General features: G+C 44.7%; 1 protein-coding gene across 4 annotated transcripts in view; it reads right to left on the bottom strand.

The window, feature by feature from the left end:
* The window catches only part of foxp1b (forkhead box P1b), a 183084-nt gene that overhangs the window by 34787 nt on the left and 121405 nt on the right, over positions 1–26892 (bottom strand). For 3 of the 4 annotated variants that reach the window (XM_061218901.1, XM_061218902.1, XM_061218899.1), the window contains exons 7-9: positions 7561–7698; positions 7148–7237; positions 2948–3095 (exon numbers count right to left, since the gene is read on the bottom strand). In XM_061218901.1, coding sequence (XP_061074885.1) covers positions 2948–3095; positions 7148–7237; positions 7561–7698 — 376 coding nt within the window. The remainder of the gene's footprint in view (positions 1–2947; positions 3096–7147; positions 7238–7560; positions 7699–26892) is intronic. The other variant, XM_061218903.1, reaches the window with a different exon arrangement.

Here is a 26892-nt window from a genome sequence, read left to right as displayed (position 1 = left end):
GCGCGCGGAGAGGGGAACAGCTGCCTACACCTGCCGGCTGCACCAGGGAGACCTGACGGAAGGCTCCGGTCTCACACGCTCCGAGCAGTTTGGTGGGGGGAGGGGAGGGGGGGGTTGGTGGTGCTCAAGAATATTTTAAAAGCAGGCTTTTTTTTTTTTTTTTTTGGTGTGAGATGAAATTTAGATTCACAGCAGTAATAGTTTGTCAACGCCTTGTTGTCATTTATAACAGATGCAGTCTATGACCGTTTCTAAGACCTAGAATAACATTTTTTAAATGTTACAGAACCTACGGCAAAAGGACATACGTGTGCTTTTACTCCAAATTCACGAAAGCTACTGTTGAAATTCACACTCGTAATGGAATTTCTGTAAAAAAAAGAAAAAATGTTTATATATATTTTTATTAATGAATATATGCGTGTGTGTGTGTGTGTGTGTGTGTGTGTGTGCGTGTGTGTGTGTGTGTTTGTGTGTGTGTGCACGCAAACGTGTACACACACACACACACACACACACACACACACACACACATACACACACAGACACACATACAGACACACTCACGCACACCATTCTTGTTGCACTGCCCCCTGACTACTTGCTGAATTTTCGAGATTATATCGCAGCTCTGTAGGTCCCGGCTGCTGATGCATGAAAGGGTTTAGTGATGTGGAAAACAGAAAGGTCATCAATAACTTCAAACAGTCAAGCAGAAAATCTGTAGAATACGCAAAGAAACCGGGCCTGATGATAAGTGTTTTAACAGCTGTCTTCCGCAGTCTTCTAGCGGTAGGCTACTGCAGGCAACAATCACCCAGAGTTGGCCCATTCAACACCAGGCTGGGCCCAGACCGCATTAGCCCACTGATAAATAACACAATAGCTTTCATTTAAATGCCAATTGAATAATCGGTGACAAAGACGTACAGCGGACGGACTTCAATTCCGACATGACCGCCTCAAATCTGTGGTGTGATTACAGGGGAATATTTTCAACTAAAGTGCATTACTGAGCCTGACTCCATAAATAACAAAAAGAAAGCACGAAACCTTGTGAGAACTAGTCAGTTTTGCCAGAATCATTTTTTTCTTCAGCTGTTTGTCCCTGTGTTTTCATTAAACAAATAAAGTACACTGGCAGCAATAACTTTCACGCGCAGGAAATGTTATGAGGAATGTGGTTTCGTCAATACTCATAGAATAACCTAACTTCAGTGAAGTAAATACACAACCTTATAAAACGCAACAGTTGAAAGGGGCATATTTAAGAGAGAATTGTAACACGGGGTTGCACTGTGTTTGAAGACCTGCTCTTCAGCTCTACTGGCAAAGCTGGATTTCAGGCTGTGAGTCTGGGAATCATCTGTGTGCAGGAGGATCCATAATTCAAAGCACAGGGCAAACAATAACATGACTGTACAAACCCTGTTTTTGTTTGCCGGTTACCTAAGTGTCCCCCCCTCCCTCTTTCTCGTCTTATCTTGTTATTTTGAACTGTTTGCTTTAACTTGGAATGAATAGTCCATGTCAGTGTTCCAAAAGCGCATGAAGGAGTCTTTTGTCATTGGCCTCCTCCCTGAAGAAATATTAAAAACAAATAAAGAAATAAACTTCCTGGCTAAACAACAAGAGCTGACTCACACCGTGTTTCACAACAACGGGCTCGGTTGGAGGTTTAGCAACCCGGGAAAAGTCTAGAAGGTGTATTTCGTCAAACGTGTCAGGGACGGGGTCTCAAGGCAAAGGAAGACAGAGCGAGGCATTGGCCACACACATTCCTCACCCCCACCCTCAGATCAGAGGTAGAGGGGACAAATTGTGGGGGGTGGGAGTAGTTTCAGTTAGAGTTTAGGAACACACACAGATTGTAAGAGTGAAGTTCTTAAGTGACAGAGTGTATGAGTAGGACTCACCCTGAGTGAGAGAGAGAGAGAGAGAGAGAGAGAGAGAGAGAGAGTGTAGAGAGAGCGGGTAGAACTCACCCTGAGTGTGAGAGAGAGAGTGTAGAGAGCGGGTAGGACTCTCCCTGAGTGAGAGTGAGAGAGTGAGAGAGAGAGAGAGAGAGTGTAGAGAGTGGGTAGGACTCACCCTGAGTGAGAGAGTGAGAGAGAGAGAGTGTAGAGAGCGGGTAGGACTCACCATGAGTGAGAGAGTGAGAGAGAGAGAGAGAGTGTAGAGAGTGGGTAGGACTCACCATGAGTGAGAGAGTGAGAGAGAGAGAGAGTGTAGAGCGTGGGTAGGACTCACCCTGAGTGAGAGAGTGTGAGAGAGAGAGTGTAGAGAGCGGGTAGGACTCACCCTGAGTGAGAGAGAGAGAGAGAGTGTAGAGAGCGGGTAGGACTCACCATGAGTGAGAGAGTGAGAGAGTGAGAGAGAGAGAGAGTGTAGAGAGTGGGTAGGACTCACCCTGAGTGAGAGAGAGAGAGAGAGAGAGAGTGTAGAGAGCGGGTAGGACTCACCATGAGTGAGAGAGTGAGAGAGTGAGAGAGAGAGAGAGAGAGTGTAGAGAGTGGGTAGGACTCACCCTGAGTGAGAGAGTGTGAGAGAGAGAGAGTGTAGAGAGCGGGTAGGACTCACCCTGAGTGTGAGAGAGAGAGTGTAGAGAGCGGGTAGGACTCACCCTGAGTGAGAGTGAGAGAGTGAGAGAGAGAGAGAGTGTAGAGAGTGGGTAGGACTCACCCTGAGTGAGAGAGTGTGAGAGAGAGAGAGAGTGTAGAGAGCAGGTAGGACTCACCATGAGTGAGAGAGTGAGAGAGTGAAGAGAGCGGGTAGGACTCACCCTGAGTGAGAGAGTGAGAGTGAGAGAGTGTAGAGAGCGGGTAGGACTCACCCTGAGTGAGAGAGAGAGAGTGAGAGAGTGTAGAGAGCGGGTAGGACTCACCCTGAGTGGGAGAGAGAGAGAGTGAGAGAGAGAGAGAGAGTGTAGAGAGCGGGTAGGACTCACCCTGAGTGAGAGAGTGCAGGGGCAAGGCGCTCTGCCCAGGCTGGATGGACAGCAGGCCCTGTCTCTGCAGGTTGAGCAGGTGCTGCTGCTGGAGCTGCTGGACCTGCAGGAGCTGCTGCTGGAAGACCAACTGCTGGGAGACCTGAGGCTGCGGGAGCAATTACGCCCACAATTACAAACAATTACGCCAATTACCAAATTACCCACCCTCCATAAACTTACAATTGTACTGAGAGAGGGACATGCAGCAGCAATTGCTGAAATATGTGTCAAGCTGCCATAGCCTGAGAGACAGTCAATCTAGATGTTCTGATCTACCACAGTTCCTTTTTGAACATTCTTTCCTTGATTGTTTGCTGTTACACATTGTCATTGTTGCACATTGTTTGCTTTTTATTCTGTTTATTCTATGGTCATGGTCAATCTCAGAGATCATCAAATCACAGTCCTCGAGGTCAGATAACTGCTGCTTTTCCACCCTCCCTTTACCTGGGAGTCGGGGTGTGAAGTCTGGTCATTCAGTACTAATTGTTCAGCTTATTACCTCGGAGAAAAGAAAACCAGGATTTGGATTCGAGGCCTAGATTTGATGATAGCCTACAAAAATGTTTTTTTTTCTTTCTTCTCGCTTGCTTCCTGCAGGCAATACGTATCCATATTTGAGAGAGAGAGAAAGAGAGCAAGGCTGAGGATGATTCTAACACACGTGCACACGTGGACACACCACACACAGTTTTGCATGTGCACACATGCAGAGATCAGACCCTACATGCATACAGGCATACAGGCATGAACAGAATGAGAACAAAGTGCAGTGTAAGCATAGATGTGCACTCTCACTCCCTCTCTCACTCACTCACACACACACACACACACACACACACACACACACACACACACACACACACAGACACAGACACGCACACACAGCTATCACTCTAGCAGTCCGTAGAGGCACAGCACCGAGTAAGTCCACTGTGTACAACTGTCTCTGTGCACTGAGAGAGAACACTCCTCCTTAATATCTTAATAAATGAGGAGTCATGAGGCAAATGACAAACAATGAAACAACATAGTAAATCATTCATAGTCAGGGCCACGGGATTTTAATTACACCCATTCATAATTCAGCAAACAACATGTGACTGAATCAAAGTGTTTAACATCCACTCCGTTCTTGCAGAGCTGTTAGACCCAACACCGGGAGCATGGACTATCGTCTGCTACGCGATGCTGAGCAGTGTTTCTCCATAGGAACATCACTTTCCTACAGACCTGGGTCAAATATACATCATGCGTTTTGGATTCAAATACTTTTCTGTGTTCGATTGATCTTGCCTGGTGCAACTGAGCCAACCAAGATGACTAGAAGGTGGGGTTTCAACTGTTTGAGAGCATTTCATTGGTTCCAATACACCAGACAAGCTCAGTAAAGTGTATAATAGTAGTAGTAGTATTTGAATCCAAAACAATTACATATCTGACCCAAGTTTGCTCTTGTGGTACCTATCCCTGGGAGCGCACTGGGAGTTGGGTTCTGAGAGTGAGAAAAGTCAGGAATTCTATCGGAAAGCTGAAAGACATGTGAGCTCAGTCACTCCCTCCATGGACTGTGAGACAGATAACGCTGTGTGTTCAGAGCAATAAATAGGAGGAAATTATGTAATATCTCAAAATCACCACAGGATCAAAACAATAGAGATGTTATCAAGTTAAGGGAGGAATGGAGAGGATCGTTTAACTGTTACACAACCTGGTGCACAGAAAGCCGTGTTGTTTCATTCAAACATCAAAGAAACCGTATCGTTTGCATGAACTAAAATGTAAATAACTGAACCAAGCAATATGGAAATAATGACACAAAAACGCGGTGAACAAAATAAGTTTAGCGACTAATTTATGACTATGCAAGTCATTTTGTTGAATAAAGCAAATGGCTTTTAATGTATTTATTTATCCTTAAAGAAAAATATGATGAAGCAGGATATCGGGCGTTAAGCGCAAAACAAGGCCATTTGCAGTAAAAATAAAGAATAAAAGGGAGGGAGGGGGCATTAAAAGCAATCCGAGCTGCCAAGCCGAGCGCCGCGCCCTGTTACCAAACACAGGATACACCACTTTGTTTACTTCTCACAATTGAATGCACACAAAAAAGGTCTCGCCGCTACACTGCTGTCAGGTCACCCACGACTGTTCCAGAGACGCTGAAATATCCAGATAACGCATTCTCTCCCCAACCCTCCCTAACGCGCCTGTCAAAGGTCCGCCGCGCATTTCCCCTCCGCACACGCCCCTGCCAGAGCTCAGCGCGGCGCTAAAAATAAAGCAGCCGCTGCGCTAGCCCGGCTACCAGGGCTTCTGGTTCATCCCGTTTACGTGTCACGTGCTAATATCCGACACGTTTTAACTAGAAAATTAAACCGTATACACCGACTGCATCTCCGTAATAAGATGCTAATTAACAGTTTTTATTTTATTTATTTTTCTTATACATTATGTTGCTTCACCTTATTGGCTGAAACGCAGGTTTTGGGGGCTATTTTGAGAGAAGTTTAATTAAAAAACGAAATGATTAATTTTTCGCCTCTCTGATGCGTAGAAGTAACTGATGTCTTGAAGGGCACACTGCTGCGGTTCCTGCAGGCCAACAGCACAAAACAAAGATGGTAAATGGGGGAGGGGGAGGGGGGAAAGAGTGGGGGGGTAGCCCAAAGAACAATGGCTTTTATCAGTGCCCCGGATAAATACGGGGTGGCTTTTAAAACCGAAAATTGCAAATGAGTTTAACTTTCCCCTTCATATTTCTCTCTTGTGCTCCTGTCAGCTGACGAGGGGCCCGGAGTTTCCCCCGGCGCACAGACGCACTCGAAACCCCGGCCCAGCAGACCAAATAAGAGGTTAACAAGAAGTGGCACAGGAGGGAGAACCAAACACAGCCTCTGACAAATGATAGAGAGTGGCACTGGCAGCCCTTTATTGTCGGGGCTTCAAATATAAAAGTTAAAGATCTTTGAAAAACTAAATTTTGATGTCTTTAAAATAAAAGAGGCACAAAGCAACAACAGGGGGTTATTGTCTGTCCGCCGCAGGGGAGAAGCTCAGTAATTCTTACTCCGTCTTTTGATGGCTGTTAGAAATCCGATTGGGCGATACAAAAAAAAAAAAAAGCGTGGCAGGAGGAGAGGGGACCCTCCGGGGGCCACATCCACTTCCTGTGATCATGCATAATGCGCTTCAAAAGTTGTGTTTTTTTAACCCCGTTCAGCTGATCAACCGCACCTCCTCCTCCTCCTTCTGACTTTCTTCATCCCCCCCCACCCCGCCCCCTCGCCCCGGCTTGTCGTGTTTACATCAGATGCGACTCGATGACAGCCCCTATCTGAGGTGGAGGAACGGCGCTGTCACGTTGATTTATGGAAGCATCGCACCACAACTTGTCCAAACTGAGGCTCGCGGTTCATTAATTAGCGAGCCGGGACTTTGAAGTCGATGCTTGGAGAATGCAATTTTTTTTTCTTTTTTTTTTTTTTTACATTGGGCTTAATTTATGTGCTTCCCCCCCCCCACCCCCTCACACAGCTCTCAGAGGGGGAAAACTCAAAAATCCCTGATTGTCTTTGAACTTCTTTTGACCGCACAATAATCATTTCTTTGTCCAGAGTGAGGCCTGTATCCGCGAGTCATTAACACGCACTGAGCCACTTCTGATGAGCCAGTCCTACTGCAAAGAGAGAGGGAGAGAGAGAGAGAGAGAGCGAGAGAGAGAGTGAGAGAGAGCGAGAGAGAGCGAGAGAGAGAGAGAGAGAGAGAGAGAGAGAGAGAGGGAGAGAGAGAGCGAGAGAGCAACAAAGCTGGGAGCGCTCAGTGCGCTGATATCTCACAATTACATGCCTTCTCTCCCCGTGCCATTTCCATGTTAATTACAAAGGCAGTCTCTCAGATTTATATGCTAGACATTTCTTCCTTTCTTTATATGCTAGACATTTCCTCCCGTCTCTCTCTGTCTCTCCATCTCTCTCTCTCTTTTTTCCGGAAACCCTTTGGCATTTTGGGATTTATAGGGGTATCTGTTTACTTCTGTAAAAAGCATAAACATGGCTTTCATTGCACGGTGTGTATGAGTGTGTGTGTGTGAAAGCCTGTTACTGGCAGAGTGTACAGTGGTGTTCTCTTTCATTTACAGGATGGATATTTGCATACCTCTTTACTCTGTTTCCCTGCATGCTGCTGCTGGAGGAGTTGAAGGTGTAGCTGTTCCTGTTGTTTTTTGTAAAACTCTTGAAGTTGCTGCTGTAGAAGCCAGGAGAGTTCAAGGAGACACGACAGAAGGAAATCACGCGATTAGCTTCCTCCACTCACATTCACAGAGGAACAAAACCACATTAAAGATTTTCCATAATAATAAGCTTAGATATTAACTGGGTTCATTTGCTAAACGTGGCTAAACAAAAGGGAAATATTGTTTGAACTTCCGTATTGATAGACTGGGTCCCAATACAAACACACGCCACATGCATTCCACACAGTTCACTCTGGGAGTGAGTAGATGGAGCCAGAGGTCATTCTATGTGCAGTACTGATGGTGGCCATAGGGGGCGCAATGTGTATCTCACCTGCTGTAACATGAGGGCCTGTTGCTGCTGAAGAAGAACCTGGAGCTGCTGAGGGCTCAGGACCTGCTGCTGGAGAATCTGCTGCATCTGCTGTGGAGTTATCACCTGTGGTGTCATCATAGCCACTGAAACTGGGACCTGCATACAGACAGAGAGAGAGGGAGAGGGAGAGGGAGAGGGAGAGAGGGAGACACAGAGAGGGAGGGAGGGAGAGATATTGTTATCAAGCCTGCAACTGCCATCCACTGACTGTATAGAACTTACTGCCACAGAAAGAGAATTTTGATATCAGCGGAGATGCTGACAGCCACTGACACTGGAATAATAGAGCTTGAGAAACCTGCTGCAGGGCCTACACAGCTACACAGAAACAGAAAAGCCAATGACATCATACAGCCGTTCTACTGAAGTCACTGCAAGCAGAGACACCCAAACCTGCAAGGAGACGGAAGGAAAACTAGCCGAAGCCCCCAGTTTGACGCTGTCAGAATAACGTCGCCTAGCCCACCGACAACAGGAGAAACTGTGTGAAGTATCATCACCGCAACCGATACTAGCACCTGAAGCGGCAGCGTCACGAGACCTTCAGACTTGAAATAGCCCCGCAGCGTTTGAGCAGCTCCAGGAGCTTCTACTGTAACTCGCCTTTCCGGCAAAGAGCCCTCCGCTGACAAGGACACAGCCCATTATCACCGAGAGTGGCCCAGGGTGAAATGGCGTGCTTTCTGAAGCCTTCCCCGGCTCACAACATTCGAGCCCCCTGCTGTACTTCTGTCATACGAGTCAGGTCAACGTGAAGCCCAGAAAGCTGAGGTACATTAAACATGTATTAAACATACAGATTTATAATGAATAAAGAACAAAGTAAGTTTACCAGACACATGACTCCACCCAAATGCTAAGAGGTACACAGATAAAATTAGACGAAGCGTTGGCTAACTCAAACAAACAGCCCTGGAATGTTGTGGGACAGGGTGCAACACACAGTTTTATAATTAAAGAACAAAGTAAGTTTACTGGACACATGACTTGGCCCAAATGCTATGAGGAGTATAGAGAAATAATTAGTCGAAGCCCTAACTAACTCAAACAAAAAAGGTGCGAGTGCGCGACTCCTCAGGCCGTGTGTTATGACATTGAGCGGGACCCCGTGCTTGTCTGGCTTCCTTAATTGCTCGGAAGGCACTCTGAATTCTGGGCTCGTCTGGATTCTGCCAGTCTCTCCTATGATGCGCGATACCATTAAAAGCTCCTTTCTGTGACATTTTAGTGACAAACAGCTACAGAGATGAACTTGATAACGTTTCACATTTGCAACTGTTAACATGTCGGCGCGCCGTGGCGGGGGAAGCCGCGCCGCGCGGCTCGATGGCTGATGTCTTCGTCTGATAGCGACGCGGACATTAGGATGACAGTCTGTCTCCTCCAAGGTTACCCAAATTGTATCCCGGCTCATACCTAACGACACCCCTTTGAATTTTTCATGCACTTTTGAATGCAATTTAGCTGTTTAGAATCTATTTAGCGAGTGATGTGTACTTTCTAACGGGCGGCGAGAGTGGCACATCATTCGTTTTGTCGGAATATAACGTTAAACAGAAAGAAAACGGGGGTGAGGAGGGGGGGGCGGGGTGCTTATATTGAATAACTTGTTCCTCCAGGATGATGTAAAGGTAGCAATGTCAGACACAAGGCTGTGACGTGGACACACACTGTAAACTTCATCCCTCGCCATTTTCACCCGTGTGATTAAAGGCCCTCTCCCTCCTCCCTTTCCTGGCGGGGGAAGAAGGTTGTGTTCTATACGGGATTGGGGGCACTTAACAATTCTCATTTCCATGGTGAGACAGAGGGAGAATGAAAATGCAATATTAATTCTCCCTGTATTATGTCTTAATATGCAGTCCATCTTGACTTTTTCACATGGCTTGTCCTGTCATTTGCATAGCCGTGGCCCATCCTTAATTTCACAGTCATTATGCACTGATGTCCTTATTTCTCAGCATCACTAATTTTGATGAACTAAAAATGTTTTCTGAAGGTCAACCAGGCAGTCCATCTCCAGGAAGGACTGGCGTTGGCTTACGTGACTTTCGCTTTGTGCCCCGCATTACTAACCCACCGCCAGACTGTCATTCAAGAAATTATTAGATACGTTTTATATGCAATTGGATATTTTAATTCATGCCGGATTATCTTAAATGGTTCTCTCAATCGTTATTCCGCCATTTCGGCTCTTATTAAATTACGCACACTACATCACCCTTTTCTAGCGCTCTGATACGCAACACCGCCAATACGGCACAACACAGGAGGAGAGAAGCGCAGTGAATGAACACACCGTCGCGAACATTTCCAAACCTTATTATCTAACAGTCGGTAACGCGGTCTGAATCAGAATAGCCTCTCTTTGAACAGCCGTTCCAGCGCCCGCGGTACAGAACGCATGCAAAGCGTGCCCGCGTCTCGATCTGGCCGGCTCCTCGCGCGCTGTAAGTAACACGAGACGTCCTCGGAGCTCACCGCCTCGGCAGCAGGCTATTACTGCCCACATTTTATTACCCATTACTACCGAGGTCATTAGCAGCAAGAGGGATTGTACGGTTCTTAACCTATTGATCATTGTAACTACTACCATTTAATCCTGTGTTGAATGACTGAAAATCTGCTAAAGACAGGGGGCTATTGAGGAGAAGGGCGGGAGGGAGCACTTTAAGTAAAAAATATTGCTCCGGCTGGTGTGTCATGCTCATTTAAAGAAAACACAGTTCGCTGGTATTCATTTAGAGAAATCCCATTTAGAAGCTTCCCCTATCTCCCGGTTACAGCCAGGATCATCCTGTTAGACTACAAGCAATGCCAATAGGAAAAAAACTAAACAAAAACAAAAATATATATGAATTATTTGAAGGTAAATGTAAGTGTGGATTTCACCCAAATTCAGGCCTGATTGGAGAGGAACAAAGTAAACGTGACACATTATACACAGAATATCCTCTACAGCTATCTGCATGTGAGAAAAAGGAGCAGGGCTTGAGCGTGCCAGAAATAGCTGACGTTTATGAATTTCAGTAAGGTGTGGCGCGCTCCAGGTGCCTCTTGTACATAAACATTCAAAACCTGGAACATTCCCACACAGCTGGGATGTGACTGTAGGCAATATACCAGCACAGGCCTGCTACCCTGAGACCAAACCCACAGAGTGCACACACACACACACACACACACACACACACACACAAATATACACACACACACACACACACACAAACACACAAATATACACACACACACATACACACACACACACACACACACACACAAACACACAAAAATATACACACACAAACACACACACACACACACACACACACACACAAACACACATACACATATATACACACACACACACACACACACACACACACACAAACACACAAATATACACACACACACACACACAAACACACAAATATACACACACACACAAACACACAAATATACACACACACATATACATACACACAAATTACACACACACACAGACACACACACACACAAATACACAAACACACACAAATACTTACACACACACACAAACACACACAAATACACACACACACACAAATACACACAAATATACACACACACAAATATACAAACACAAACAAATTGCACACGCACAAATACTTACACATACACACAAATACACAGTCACACTGTATACACACATACACATCTACACACATTACACACATACACACCGAACATGCACACACACAAACACACTGTATGTTTACACACAAACAAAGACATATTGTACATGTATACACTAACACACAGACAGACACAAACACGCAATAACATAAAGATTGCCTTATATTTCAGCAAGGACAAAAACTAAGCACCCAAAATGAGAAAAAGAAACACGTCATATGGTTAATAATAAAACCATTCAACTGAATTATTATCATTTATATCATTAAGTATTGTAAAATTAAATGAAAATTCATTAAATAAAATTTTCACTGAGGAAAATTGTCCATCTTGGGCAAAATGATACAAATTGCCAGGTATATTTCTACAATATGTGCAAAATATGTGCAAAAATACATAGACTAGTATTTACTAAATATGTAAAACTAAATCTGTGATAGATTTGTAGTAAATTCTTGCAATTTCAGATAAATCCAAAATGACTCTGTCAAGAATATTAGAATTTTATTATATGAGAACTGAAAGTGTTTCTATTCCCCCATAATTTTTCCCTGCCACTTTCAGTGGATGGTTTAGCTGTGACACGTCTGATACAGAGCTGAAACGTGTTTCTCTGAAGCGCACTTCGACACCAGCACTGACTTCATTCAGAGAAACCTCAAAAACTGCACACCTGACACAAGCACTCCCCTGTATCTCAGGCCATGCTAGCTGCCTGTATGCTAGTTCTGATCTGGGCATCATTATAAAAGCCAGTGCATGTCTTAATAGCATAAGGTCTTGACAATACTTACTATGCAATTATAATGCACCGTTCTTACTTCTCATGGTTTTCCTAGGTAAATGTGTGAGCTACGCAAAACACGCTTTTGCTAATTTAATTTACAAATATATCATGCAAATAAAATCTTTTTGCATGTAAAGGGTACAAATAAATCATTTTTTAAAGAAATAATTTGCTTTACATCTAAATAACCCACCCCCCCCCCCCCCAAACGACCCCAAACCCCCCCCCCCGCCCCCACCCTCTGCTGGTTTGGCTGTAATTTTTGAAGAACATCTCGTCTTAAAATACCGCTAATTCCAGTTCCAGGGAAATCATCAGAAATGACGAGGCGGTAAATCAGAGGAGCGATATTTGCATTAAGTACATGCTTTTAGACACAGAGGCGCTCCGTGTGAACACAACATGTAACATCTGGTTAAGGCGGGCTGCGAGAGACGAGAAGCCAACTTCTCCGGTGCGTTTTGAGCGGGTGCGGCGGTGGAGACGGTATTCTAATGAGCCCGCATCGCCCTCGCTTCTGACGATCTTCAGATTCACTGATTCTGACTTAATGAAGACTCCTTCTAGCCAACGTGCTTTCGGAAAGCCAAAGGTCGAAACGCGCTGAAGGAGTGCGGGCGAGCAGGCCCAACGCTAGGCTAGCCTCCCTCCTGGTAGCGGGGCAATTAAGAGTAATTGTGAGGAAAAAATGCAGACTTCAATGAGACCATGGCAGAAATTAAGCTGGCCATGTACGAACAGGTTGGATGAAGAGGGGAAGAGGAAAGAAAAAAAAAAAATCTAATTTTAATGTCCGCTCCCTAGTGTCGTCTTGTTTTGTCAAGACATCAAATAGAATTGAAAAGTACAAAATAACAAGCCCTTGAGAAATCAGAGGCCAATCTTTTTTGATGCTATTGGTTTACCTTGTCTGGGGTAGTGGGGCTGCAGTGGCACTCCATCCGAGATGGCGTGTGATAGGGCATGAAACACGGGTGAAATGAGAATTTCACGCCGTGCGCTGTGTTCAAGCTATGCGTGAACATAATTAGTCTTCAACAAGATCACATTTCTGATCCGGGGGTTTTATTGAAATGCTTCATGTTGAGAGCATTTTTTCCCAGCAAATTCTTACCCAGAAAATACATGAAAAAACCACACATATAGCCCAGAGCACTGCAGACTACGTTAAAGCTTATACTACGGTTTACACTATTAATGTATTATGGGAAATTAATAAATAATAATAATAATAATAATAATAATAATAATACTCATAATAATAATTCAGTATTTGTGGCAAATGAATAATATATGCTATCCCCATTTCCAACATGGGTATTAATAATGGCATTGTTTGAGAAAACAGACAGAACACCAGCACCAGGGCAGCATAAGCAAAAGGTAAAAAAGACAGAGAGATTAAACTCTCCCTGCCTTGCTAAGCCTCCTGTAGTTCCCCCTTCCATCTTTCAAATTCCATCTTTACAAACGTTTACAGTGCAGATAAACAGGATAATCAAAGTCACATTCTCCCCTATTTACTATATATATTCAGGGGGGGGGGGGGGGGGGGGGGGTAAGGCCGGTACGCAGCAACTGTAAAAACAAAACTGGAGATTGCATTTTAATTAACTTTTAAACCACAAACAAACAAGTTTTCAGCGAAGCCGGGCCCGTTTTCCACAAAATAAACAAACTACTAGGCGAAGTGAGCGAGTGTTTCACCTAACAATAACAGCTGAGCAGCGTGGTGTCGGACCGTTCCCACAGTCAGGGAGCGAGACTGCAGGTGCCCACCGCTGAGTGTGCCCCCCACCCTTAACACTTACACTAAAAACGTGTGCTTCTCGGTAAAGGAAATGCAAAACAATCTTAGCTTCACTTCTGCTTCATCAACACTACACGTGTGCCCCCGTACCTTTACGTAACAACACTGAATAAAGTTGCTTTAAAAACTATCATTGCTGTTTATGCAGTTTGTATATTTATTTTCAAAGATACTGACATGCGCACCCCCCCCCCACCCTTAAAAGCAATGACAAAAAAAAAGAGAATAAAAATGAAATGTAACCATATTTACCTCAACTTAAAAGAAGGCACATTGTAAACGAGCAGTCAGTGTCATTTTAAAACAAATCTATATCTCAAGCTGAGAGGCGACGTGACTAGCGTAACTCGAGAAACACCGACCCTCAGGACGGTTGACTCACTTGTGGTCCTCTCAGACCACGCCCCGTTATGCAGATTGGCCACTTTCCACACAGGTTTCAGATATGCTACAAAAATGAGTAATGACAAGACAGGCTCCGCCATTCGCCCTCTCCAAAAACTCCTGCACCTCAACAACATCACTCCCCCTCTTCCCGTGGGCACAAACCCCAATGATTTATGGTTACGCAACAGTGCGTGCCTTCAGACGCCTTATTTGAGTCAGTTGAGATTTAATTAAGATCACAGCCTCTAAAATCCCCTTCAAATGAAAATTTGCCAAAGACAATGCCCAACACATCCTCATGCAGATTGTTTCCATTCTGTGCACACCAACAACACAAAAACTAATCCTTGTTTCCATGACGGCAGACATGAGCCCGGCAAATTGTGTTGCTTTTCTTCGGGCCCATGTTGTTGTCTTTTGTGTGTCAGAAAGCCATGCGCTCAATTATTGAAAAAAAAAAAAAAAATGTCAGCAGCTGTCTGGTGGGTGCGAATGGGCCCAAAATATGTCTGGAACAAAAACTGTGTGCCCCTGTGTAAACATCTGAATATGGAATACAGAAGGAGAGAAACTTCAGCCTGTCCAGATAGTTTCTATTTGCCCCAGAACACAATTTTCTGTGAAGAATAATGTTTCAATTTTATGCGGTTTCAGATTTTGAAAAGGATTTTGAGGAGTGTCAAAACTTAGCATTACAAAATAAAAGCACGTTGGGCATCTGGTTCATGTTTACCCTGAATGTGGGTTTACATTATTCCAAAAGAAAATAAAAAAATCCTCATAAAACAATTATTTTGGGGGAAGTTACCAAAGTTGGAGCACTGTACAGAAAAAAACATAACATTTATGAATTACAGAAATTCACAGCAACCCAACACAACCGAGCACAATAAGGAACACAAGTTCTCCGTTCCAAAAAAACATTTTTAGTCTTCAAAACCAGGAGAGGGACGTCGAAAGAAAAGAAAACAGCTGGGACGTTTCAGTATCACCGCTAAAGTATTCCCCCGTCTCCGCACTACAAAGCGGGGGGAGAGAGAGACTTGTAAAAGATACCCCGAGCACAAACTTGCTGCCCAGATGCACCACTCTCCGAGTTTAGAGTAATATCTGGTTGCCTATGTCATGGTTTAGAAATGACAGGTGCTGGCAGCCCCTCGCCTTGACAGGCCACTGCACAAATAACGGCCTTGCCTGAGAGGACTAATGCACTACTAATGAACAATAAATCAACTTTGATTACAAACTGTCAACCCAATCAGGTCTCACTCCAGCACTCACACACAGCAGTCCCCTCACAGCTGCTGGCTTTACAGTACACACGCCGCACGGCTCCAACTTTTCCCCCGTTCCAGTAATTACCTATGCGCCTCTTCCTGCGCACACACTCTCACACACACACACACACACACACACACACACACACACACACACACACACACACACACACACACAAAAACGAGCACAAACCATACGTGTCACTTCAATTCCGGCCCAAAACTGGAACAACAATGCGCACTGAAAAAGAACTAAGTCAATTAAGAGTTACTAATGAAACTATACCGACGAGGGGGAAACATAAAAAAAAAAACTGACCCCAAACATTAGAACTGTGTACATCTTTCAAGACGTGTGTTACTGTATCACTTGATTAAAGCGATTTAATTTGGAATACTCCTGCAGCTTTGGCATCATTAAAACTTAAACTACCGCAAAGTGGAGAGCTGCCTTTTGTCTAGTACCTTGGGGTTTTTTTTGGGCAGGGTTAAATTGACCTGGCAGCGATGGAAGTTGATTCAGAGTGCTCCAACCCTACCACCCATTTCCTGAGAGCTCTACCCCCCTCCTCAAAACGGGACTCAGGAAGATTCTGCTGTTGACATTTTTGGTGACTACACTTAGATTAAACGGTAACACTGAGACGGTGTCAAATACGGAGCTCCGCTTCCCACTCTCTTAATTTTACATGACAGAGCGATGAGAGAATAAACCCCCATCGTTTCCCTCCAACTCCACAATGCCTTTACGTTGGACCCACACAGTTCTTCAACAAAAAGGCGCACACAAATCAACAATTACACACACACACACAAGTGAACTATCTATTTAGTAAACCTTTCTTACGTCACATTAAACAATACATGAAAAATGAAATGCATGCAGAAAATGTTAAATTACAAACTGAACATCAGCATGTAGATAAATAATAAACTATATATGCACACATACTCTGTCATTGCCCTAAACTTTTAAATGAACAAATAAGCAAATCAAACAAGCTGCTACCTTGACTAGTTTACTCAAACATGCTAATAATACAAAGCAATCTAAACACAACAGCAATCAAAACAAATATTACACAAACAAGAAATAAATGACCACTAATACTACTGATATAACCAAAACCAAAGAATCAAATGAAGAAAAACAAAAAAACAAAAACTTCATGCAGTCATAGCAGTTTGGACACAAATAAACATCAAAACAAAACACAGGTTTTGGTCATACTAAACACCAAACACACACAGACACACACAGACACACACACACACACACACACACACACACACACACACACACACACACACACACACACACACACACACTCTCTCTCTCTCACACACACACATACACACACACACACCTCATGACACTTATCTTAGCTTCAGCCACAGGTCAGAGAACACAGGCTAAGAGCAGACCCTACCGCCTTTCTCAGAACACCGACGCGCCTCCCGTGCTCCTTAAGCAAACTTGCCTGATGAAATTAACGCTCGCAATGATAAAACGCCACAAAGAGGGAAACACAAAGCCTCTTTTCCCCCCCTTTTTTCCCTGGACAAATTAAATTGTCAAGTTTTACACAAGAAAAGCTAGCAGAAATTGCAGAATCAATCATATTGACAAACCTGACAAACTCCATTTAGCTGGCAGGGTAAACACAGAGCTGGGCCATGCGAAGAGGAGAGAGGAGAGGAGCGAGAGAGAGACGGAGAGAGAGAGAGAGAGAGAGGCAGGCTAACGCTGTGCTGTGGCGTCTCTGGCTTTTCCTCGGGATACAGACAGATTGCACGCGCAAGGTTGCTCCCCGGCTGACAAGATACAAAACTATCCAATCAACCACGCCCTTCTCCACCAATCACAACCGGCCCCCTAAACATAATCAATTCAAATGGGCCGCACGGCGGGGGGCCGTGGGCCGTGACTGCAGGTGAAGAAACGCCTTTGTGTGGGGGCCCCTTTAAAGAGAGCGCAGTTGACGGCTGTTAACCCTTTGACCCCTGCAGAGGCTGCGGCCCTGCTATTGAAACAATGGGGAGGCGGGAGAAAAGAACGCCTTTAATTAAACAACAGATAAGTAAACAGGGCTAGCTGGGCTGGAGAGGGGGGGGGGGGGAGGAGAGAATTACTGGCCATCGGCTGTTTATTGTTTTTGTGCACTGAGAATGTTTACGGGGAACTCCATTTAAAATGAAACAGAAGAAAAAAGCTAATATATTTTAAATAGCTAAATTGCAAACGAATAATGCAGAAGAAAAAAACCCTTTAAGTGTGCTTCAGTTAAGGCTCTATATATATATATATATATATATAAATTATTATTTTTTTTTCCTAGAGCACTTTTCCTAAAACACTATAAGAAATGCAATTGCCCAATCTTAACTGTTAAAAGGATAGGAATAAAATGGAAATAAAAGTCTAATATTTGATATAATAATTAGACATAAACACTTTCATTAGTAAAGCACAACAGCATCAATATGATTAGTTCTAAAGACAAAACTGTTTAAATATATTTTGTTATGAGTTGAAAGACAGTACACAACATTGACATAGGAAAACAATAGCCTGCCCCCTGCTGGTTGTCTTTATAAAGCATGATACTAACAGAAAAACTAAAGAAATGCCCCTTTAAACAAATATATTAGCATTCATGTAGTTCTCCATAGAGCATATATTTTGAATATTAGGGGAAAAGTCATATTATAAGTAACCTCATATAATCTGTAAAGTATTTTCGACATAAGCAGGTTTTCATTTTTTAATAAACATTATAATCCTACCACTTCACTGTGGAGGCAATAACAACAGATAAACATCATATAGGCACACTTAAACAAAGGAAAAGTTCATAACCTTTCGCTAAATAGATATCTGCAAATGTCATCTAAGCTGTAAGAAAATATTCACATTCAAAAATAAACTATGGGAAAAACGAAATACCACAAGCATCCATAACAAACCACTGCTTGTATAAAACACTGGAAGTCCACAAGTGTCAAAAGTGACAATTCCTGCACATGCACACGCACACACACACACACACACAAATATATACTGCGATACCAAAGTGCACACACACGCTCACATGCCCGCGCACACACATGTTCGCACTCACTCACAAACATGCACACACATGCACACACACATACACGCACACTCAAGCACACAAACATATACATTCACACGCGCGCACATGCACACGCGCGCACACACACACACACACACACACACACACACACACACATACTCACACACGCGCCCGCGCCTGCGCACACACACACACACACACACACACACACACACACACACACACACACACACACAGTGCAGCAGTGGTCTCTCCTCTGACCATACTGCACTCCCTCCCCTGCTCCCTGGGGTAGCGCGTCAGAATATTCTCAATAAAACACCTTTTTAGCAGTAATAGGCCACTGTTCTCATTTCAGTGCTCCCAAAGGCTTCATGATAAATTTAGCAGACACACAGTTCAAGCCTCCTCTCTCTCTCTCCCTCTCTCTCTCTCTATCTCTCTCCTCCTCTCTCTTAAATCCTGTGCCTATACCAGCATGCAATAATTACACATAGGTATTGATGCATTATGGCTTGTATAGATTTTATTGTTTCGTTTTTTAAAATTATTTATTTACTTTTATTAACTTCAACCACATATCATCCCAAGCCTTAGCTTGATCCTGGAGAATTCTTTCCTGGAATAACCAGAACAAGCGCTGAAAAATGTGTTCACATGACGTTCCGTCGACAGCACCGAAATATGAAGCTCATTTCCTGGCTCATTGTGTTTAAGTGGAAATATGAGCGAGCGTGTCACAGCCTAGGGTGCTGTGTGAGGCTGCGGCTTAAATGGGCAATGACAAGGACACACTCCACATTACACACACACACACACACACACACACACACACACACACACACACCACATTACACACCCACACTCCACATTACACACACACTCCACATTACACACACACACACACACACACACTCCACATTACACACACACACACTCCACATTACACACACACACACACACACACACACACCACATTACACACCCACACTCCACATTACACACACACACACACGCACACGCACAAACACTCCACATTACACACACACACACTCCACATTACACACACACACACACACACACACACACACACTCCACATTACACACAAACACACTCCACATTACACACACACACGCGCACACACTCCACATTACACACACACACACACACTCCACATTACACACCCACACTCCACATTACACACACACACACACACACACACACACACACACACACACACACACACACACACACACACACACACACACACACACACACACACACACACACACACACACACACACACACACACACACACACACACACACACACGGTAGCCGTTCCCGGCAAATAAATAAGCAAATCAGTAAATAAATAACTACAAACAAACAAACAAATTAATTAATTAAGAAAATGCACCAATGTGTAGAAATATTTATATATTCTTGTGATACCCTTATACAAACACACTTGGATATGGTAATAATAATCTCACTTTACTATTAAATAACATAGTGGTAAACCAGACTTTCTGAATTATCCACAGATTCCCATTTTATGGCCAAGAGTTATAGTAATTAAGAAGTTCACCAGATCACTTTCATTAAAATTAAATTAAACAAAGAACTCCCACCCTCTACAGAAGACCATTTCTTACAGAAACAATGACATGTGTGTGTGTGAATAATACACACACACACACACACACACACACACACACACACACACACACACACACACACACACACACACACACACACACACACACACACACACACACACACACACACACACACACACACACACACACAGAAATGTAAACTATCCAAAGACATTTAAGATATTGTGTGTCACTTATTCCATTACACTTTAATCTCAGGTGCACAAAAAAGCCCCTACTCAACCCCACTTTCTCCCCTAAACATGCTAATTCAAAAACACTCCCAAACACGCCACAAGCGTTCAACTCAACCAGTGTTGAGTGATTAGGGTTGGATTACAAAAAAAAAAGCAATAAAAGTTCTTATTCACAATTTCATCACTTTAATTTCCGTGTGAAAAAAAAGGATCCCTCGAGTTATCGCCACTTAATTTGCCTACAGTTTCCTGTGTTAATATGCCACCATGCCTCCGATTTTGTTGTGCTTGCTTTATGTTACGTCTACTGTGGATTTCAGTTAGTCAAAACAGGATACCATTTTCATATTTAATCACTAAATCCAGTGGCACATCTTTCATGTTTTTTATGAACCTAATATAAGTGGGAGGGGAAATTTTATTTTTCATGTATTCTACATGAGTTGTCAAGGACTATATTTAGAAATACGTCATATAAGAAACAGTTCAACTGTGTGGGAAAATAAACATGAATACTGCTGTCAAGATGCACAATGCAGCCACTGAGAAAGGAATAATATTGTGAGAGGGGTTTTTGTTTAGAAGGATTAAGTATCCTACAATGCAATTCAAGCTGCAATCAAATCATTTTTTAAATTGGTTACAATGTTTAATTCATTGTAATCTAAACTATGTTGTTCCCCTTTACCGCAAATTGCCATCACCACAATGTGTGAAATGCAGTGTTATCATTATGGGGCCTAATCCGTTGTCAGATTCAACATTAAAACATTCATATTCCATGTTGTGTTGGCCAGGGACTGTATCTGTGACCCTCACTTGCCTTACGCTGTCCTGTTAGTCCACCTCAGCGTGTTTACATTTCGCCAACACGTCAACTTCTCACCCCATGCCTTCCCCCCCTTTCCCTCTCCGCACATTTCGCATCCGAACCCATCCGCAAGTCGGAAAAAACGAAAGCGTGCAACAGCGCAAGCGGCTATCGTTTTCGGATTGCGGCGTCGACTAATACATTCCGTACCTGTTTTTTTATTTCTTTTATCAGTATGAGCTATCAGACTAAGGTCAGGGGTCGCATTTTTTATTTAAAAAGAATAAAAGAAAAGGAAAAGAAGCGAGTTAAAAAGAAGGCGCAGGTCCCACCCGCAAACCCGTTCTTATCTCTGCCGTCCTTTGTCGCACAGAATTTGGAAAGTCCCCGAGCTGGAACGTGCCATAGTTGCAAACAAAGAACAGCGCAACGACACGCTTGGACCCCTCGATGCCAACCACAATAAATCGACGGCGATAAACAATAGGGCCCGTGTTTGGTACGGCAGACACATTTGCGGTAGAAATCATTGCTGTTGATAAACAGGCATTTTGTATACGTGTTATCAATAGCTTACAGTATATACATCCTCTCTCTACCCAAAGGGGTGGGAGGGGGGATGAATCACCCTCCAACAGCACATGTCTGGCATCAGGACAGTGAGGGAGAAACACATGATGTAAAGAAAGATGATGGGAAGGGAGTGCTGGGAGGGAACCTGGGGGCCCTGAAAATGGCGGTGGGGCGCTTTTAGCTCTGTGACGGGAGTCGGAACGACAGGCATCTGATGTCTGAGACTTGCTCACGGGCCGAGGCAGACTGTCTGGAAATAGATGGGATGACTTCATTCGGACAGAATTATCGAAACCTGTTTCTAATATACACAGTACACATAATACATTTTTACAATATGACAAGAAAAACAAACGATGGAACGAACGAGTCTGCCCCTCGGTCGCTGGGACGTGCGGTATCTGTGATATGTTGATCATTCCTGGCGTGTGATGTCATTGCAAAGCAACAGCGACTTATGAACAGGAATTCCCTCCTCACTACCTCCAGACCTACCGCCACTACCGCCAGCCCTTCTCTTTGGTCTGTGTTTGAGACATTAACACACACACACACACACACACACACACACACACACACTGTAGTTACTGCTCAAACATCTACACATGGATGCTCGTCACCTTTAATGCAATTTAATAAACCTTGTATTGGCATTATTCAAATATTTCACAACATACTATTTTCCCCCAGCAGCTCATTCGTACCTGCTCATTGTGTTTTCAGCAGTGTGTGTGAAACGGACACACAGCGTGGAGTGTGTGTGAAACGGACACACAGTGTGGAGTGTGTGTGAAATGGACACACAGTGTAGAGTGTGTGTGAATCAGACACAGCGTGGAGTGTGTGTGAATCAGACACAGCGTGGAGTGTGTGTGAATCAGACACAGCGTGGAGTGTGTGTGAATCAGACACAGCGTGGAGTGTGTGTGAAACGGACACAGCGTGGAGTGTGTGTGAGAAACGGACACAGCGTGGAGTGTGTGTGTGAAACGGACACACAGTGTGGAGTGTGTGTGAAACAGACACAGCGTGGAGTGTGTGTGAATCAGACACAGCGTGGAGTGTGTGTGAAACGGACACACAGTGTGGAGTGTGTGTGTGAAACGGACACACAGTGTGGAGTGTGTGTGAAACAGACACAGCGTGGAGTGTGTGTGAAACAGACACAGCGTGGAGTGTGTGTGAAACGGACACAGCGTGGAGTGTGTGTGAAACGGACACAGCGTGGAGTGTGTGTGTGAAACAGACACAGTGTGGAGTGTGTGTGAAAAGGACACAGTGTGGAGTGTGTGTGAAACGGACACACAGTGTGGAGTGTGTGTGAAACAGACACAGCGTGGAGTGTGTGTGAAACGGACACAGCGTGGAGTGTGTGTGAAACAGACACAGCGTGGAGTGTGTGTGAGAAACAGACACAGCGTGGAGTGTGTGTGTGAAACAGACACAGCGTGGAGTGTGTGTGAAACGGACACAGCGTGGAGTGTGTGTGTGAAACAGACACAGCGTGGAGTGTGTGTGAGAAACGGACACAGCGTGGAGCGGGTGAAAGGCTTTTTCTTCACAGCGAGGCTCATTTTGGTGAGGTCCACACCTTGGGCGCGGGTCCCGGAGAGATAGTGGCCGGGCCCCATTGTCGCGCCGTTTCAGCTGGCTTCGCCGTCGGGGCTGGCGGCCAGGCGCCGGACGGCGGAATGGGCCCGCTCCAGAACCGCTCGGTCCGGGCAGAACCTCGGCGGGGCTGGCCCGGCTCCAGAAGCGATCGGGCCGGCAGAACCACGGCGGGGCTGGCTCCCACACTCCACTCTAATGAGTTACAGATTGGCGCGCTGCGGCAGACATGTGTCACCCCTCTACGGTGAATACGGTGAACACCGGGGTTTCTCCTCCCGTAAGCGGGAGACAACGCATGCGGAGGGAACTGAAGGTATTCTGTGGCCTTCCATTGAGCGTAAAGCCATTTCCGTTTGACCCATGAATGCCCTCTGTGAGACTAATACGATAGAGTTAGTGAGAGGAAAAGAAAGAGATTTCCTCATTTAAAAACTTATGAAGAGGTACAAATATTTAGTTGCCATGATTTCTTCTCGTATTTCGTTCATTGAGACAAGTTAACAAGGCTTACACTTACACTCAACAGAAACACACTGACAACAAGGTGATCTACAGTACTGGGAATTTACATTTGAAAGGCAGCAAATGTACCAGCCGAATTAAATTAAACTCCAAAACCATATTTTTTCTCCCAGTTGGTTCAGCAGACTGTAGACCGTAGACATCAGTGCAAGCCTTCATGTGCCATAGTAGCTCGCGAGGTAAACATTTACAGGCTTTCAAAGCAAGCGACATAAATAATAAAGCCCAATCAAGGCAACAGTCACGATTTTTAACAAGCCTAATCTTGCCATTACACTGATGATGGTGGAACCACGTCGACAAAACATCTCCGGCCCAGCTTCGTGTCGCCTAATCCCCTATAGGAGGCGCAAGCCTTCCCACGATGCCTTGCGGCGCGGCGTAGTTAACCGCGTGGGCTTCTCGGCAGCGCTACAAACGAGGCTCGGTTTTTCCCCCCTCCGCGGCGAGAGTGGACTATCAGCAAGGGTCCGACAGCGTCGAGCCTAATTACCTATTCCTCCTCTCCTGATCCGGCTGCCGTCCTAATTAGTTACCTGGGGCTGCAATCCAATTTGAAGTGATGACAAGAAAGTGATCCATGAAAAAGTAATAAGTTAAATCCAATTTCAGCCTGCCTCTAATTAAATGCACATGGAACTAATGACTCAAACCCTACCATTTCAGTGATAACGGTAATTAGCGAGGTGGGAGTCGCTCTCTCTTTTTTTGCTCCTCTGTAGGTGTAAACCACGAGGTAAAGTGGCATGCACTCTTTTAATTACACATGTCATTCTGTCAGTAATTTACTTGCTTTTGACCAGTCAAGTACGTTTAGCTTCAGCTAGGCCCCGTGTTTAGCTCCTCTTGGCCCGAGCAGCAGCTGTTTGTACATTTCGGTAAATTGAACACCCTGAGAGAAAGGGTACGCAGCTTTTAAACAAAGCTTCCCCCCCCCCCCCCCCCCCATAAATCTGACCACTGATACCACCCTCCCCCCACAGGTTGAAAAAAAACAAAGCCAAAAAGCTGTTTAAAACCGATTGCCGGTGCGGGTCCTTGGACTGATGATTTTTTTTCCAGGCTTATTATTTCTTTTCCTGGGATCGTTATTCCGCTTCATTAAAGATTTCTTCCTTCTTTTGAAAATATAAATGTGCTTTGAGCGGGTCACCTCTCGGCGAAGCGCAAGCAAAGGCCGCTCTCGCGTTCAGCTCCTTCCACCACTAAGATGGCGGCTGAGACGAGGGCCCCTCCACCCATAACCGTCCGCCTTCTCCATCACAACGCCCTTCTTCTGTGGTTCCGAGGGCGTCGCTCTCAAAGTGCGTCATAATTGTTGTATTTCGTTTCTTTTGATTGCCTGTTCCTGCCAACTCCGAGTCATAAGCGGAGAGCGCTGACTGGCGTCAACAAAGCGAATGCTGCGCATTAAGTGTCTTTTAGGCCCGACTTAATGCAGGTGCCCTGTCTTTGTAAAGAGAGCAATAGCACTCCTTTACATCATTATATTCTAGTGTTTCAGAAATTGCTACTCCTGAGTGTCTCAATGAGATGGCCTATCCACCACCAGGAGACCAGAAGTGAACAAGAAATATATTGTACACTGATATGGGCACACGGACACACTCAGTCACACGCGCGCACACACACACATGCGCACAGGTACACGTGGGGGGAACTGCACACGCATGCTCAGACACATGCAGATTCACGTTTAGGGACAAGTACACGTATCGGTAAAATTAATATTTATCATGCGGGGAAGAAAAAAAAGGATTATACAATTCTTGTGACTTAAAATGTCAGTATCATCCAAGGGAAAAAACATTACGTGTAACATTAAAGCAGAGGCAATTTGCCACTTATTTAGATGCCATCCTGAACTTGTGAGGTTCATAAGCGCGGGTAGGGGAGGGGAGTGGGGGGGGGGGTGGGCAGGCTCTTTTCAATAGCTGAGTGACAGGTTGGGCAAGCTCGCTGTATACATTAATAAATTAGAATTTTAATTTTGTCTTTGTCTGCGGGAGACGCTCTCGTACTTCGCTGTGTACCAACAACCAGCTCGGCGGAGGAATCAGCCGAGTGGCCTCCTCTGTTGACCTCTGCTACACAATTCCCAGCCTGACTCGGGAAACCGTTTAGTTTGATCCTTTCAACTTATTTGAATCCTGACAAATACGCACACAACTGAAAGGTCAGCACAGTCATATTTCATCCTCCGGAGCTATTCCTTAGACATCCGCACAACAAAGACCTTCTTTCACTACCTGACATTAGACCCAGCCGCAACAATAGCTCATTAAAACAGACCCCCTATGGGAGAGGGAGTATTAAATATTATATATACACACACGCACATACATAACAGGCCACAGTATTAATTACCAAACGTGCCCTCCAGTCCTTTGTAATTTCACACTGTAACAAACAACCCTCCTGCTCAAACAGAGATACAGCGGCTCGAACGGGCGCCCAAATTCAAATCGATCGTAAATTACCGTAAATATTACATCAGACAGGGAAAGCGCTTCTTATTAACAACAGAAACCAGATGAAAAGGGTTGGGGTTTTTTGGTGAAAAATTTGTTTTGCATCACAAAGGTCGCCCGTATAAATGCCCGTTTACCCTGCTCCTCAGCGCCCCCTGCTGTTGGCGGTGAAGGTTTTTGAGCTCCTTCCCTCGCACCTTCGGTGTGGCACTGATGAAAGGGACACAGCTGCGCTCCACAGGCCCACCGCAGCTCAGATCTCCGCAGGAGGAGTGGAGCACCTTCATTTCCTTTCTTCCAGGTCCCCCTTTCATCCCGTCCAACAACAGAGAAAATGCCCGGACCCCGTCACTCCTGCAACGCCGGCGAAAACACGGGCTGCACTACCCGCTGCCAACGGCAACAGAACACCT

The sequence above is a fragment of the Conger conger genome, chromosome 14 (assembly GCF_963514075.1).
Source record: "Conger conger chromosome 14, fConCon1.1, whole genome shotgun sequence".
In the NCBI taxonomy this organism is placed as follows: Eukaryota; Metazoa; Chordata; class Actinopteri; order Anguilliformes; family Congridae; genus Conger; species Conger conger.
The sequence above is the reverse complement of the archived record's forward strand: the minus strand, read 5'-3'. Positions and strand labels throughout refer to the sequence as shown.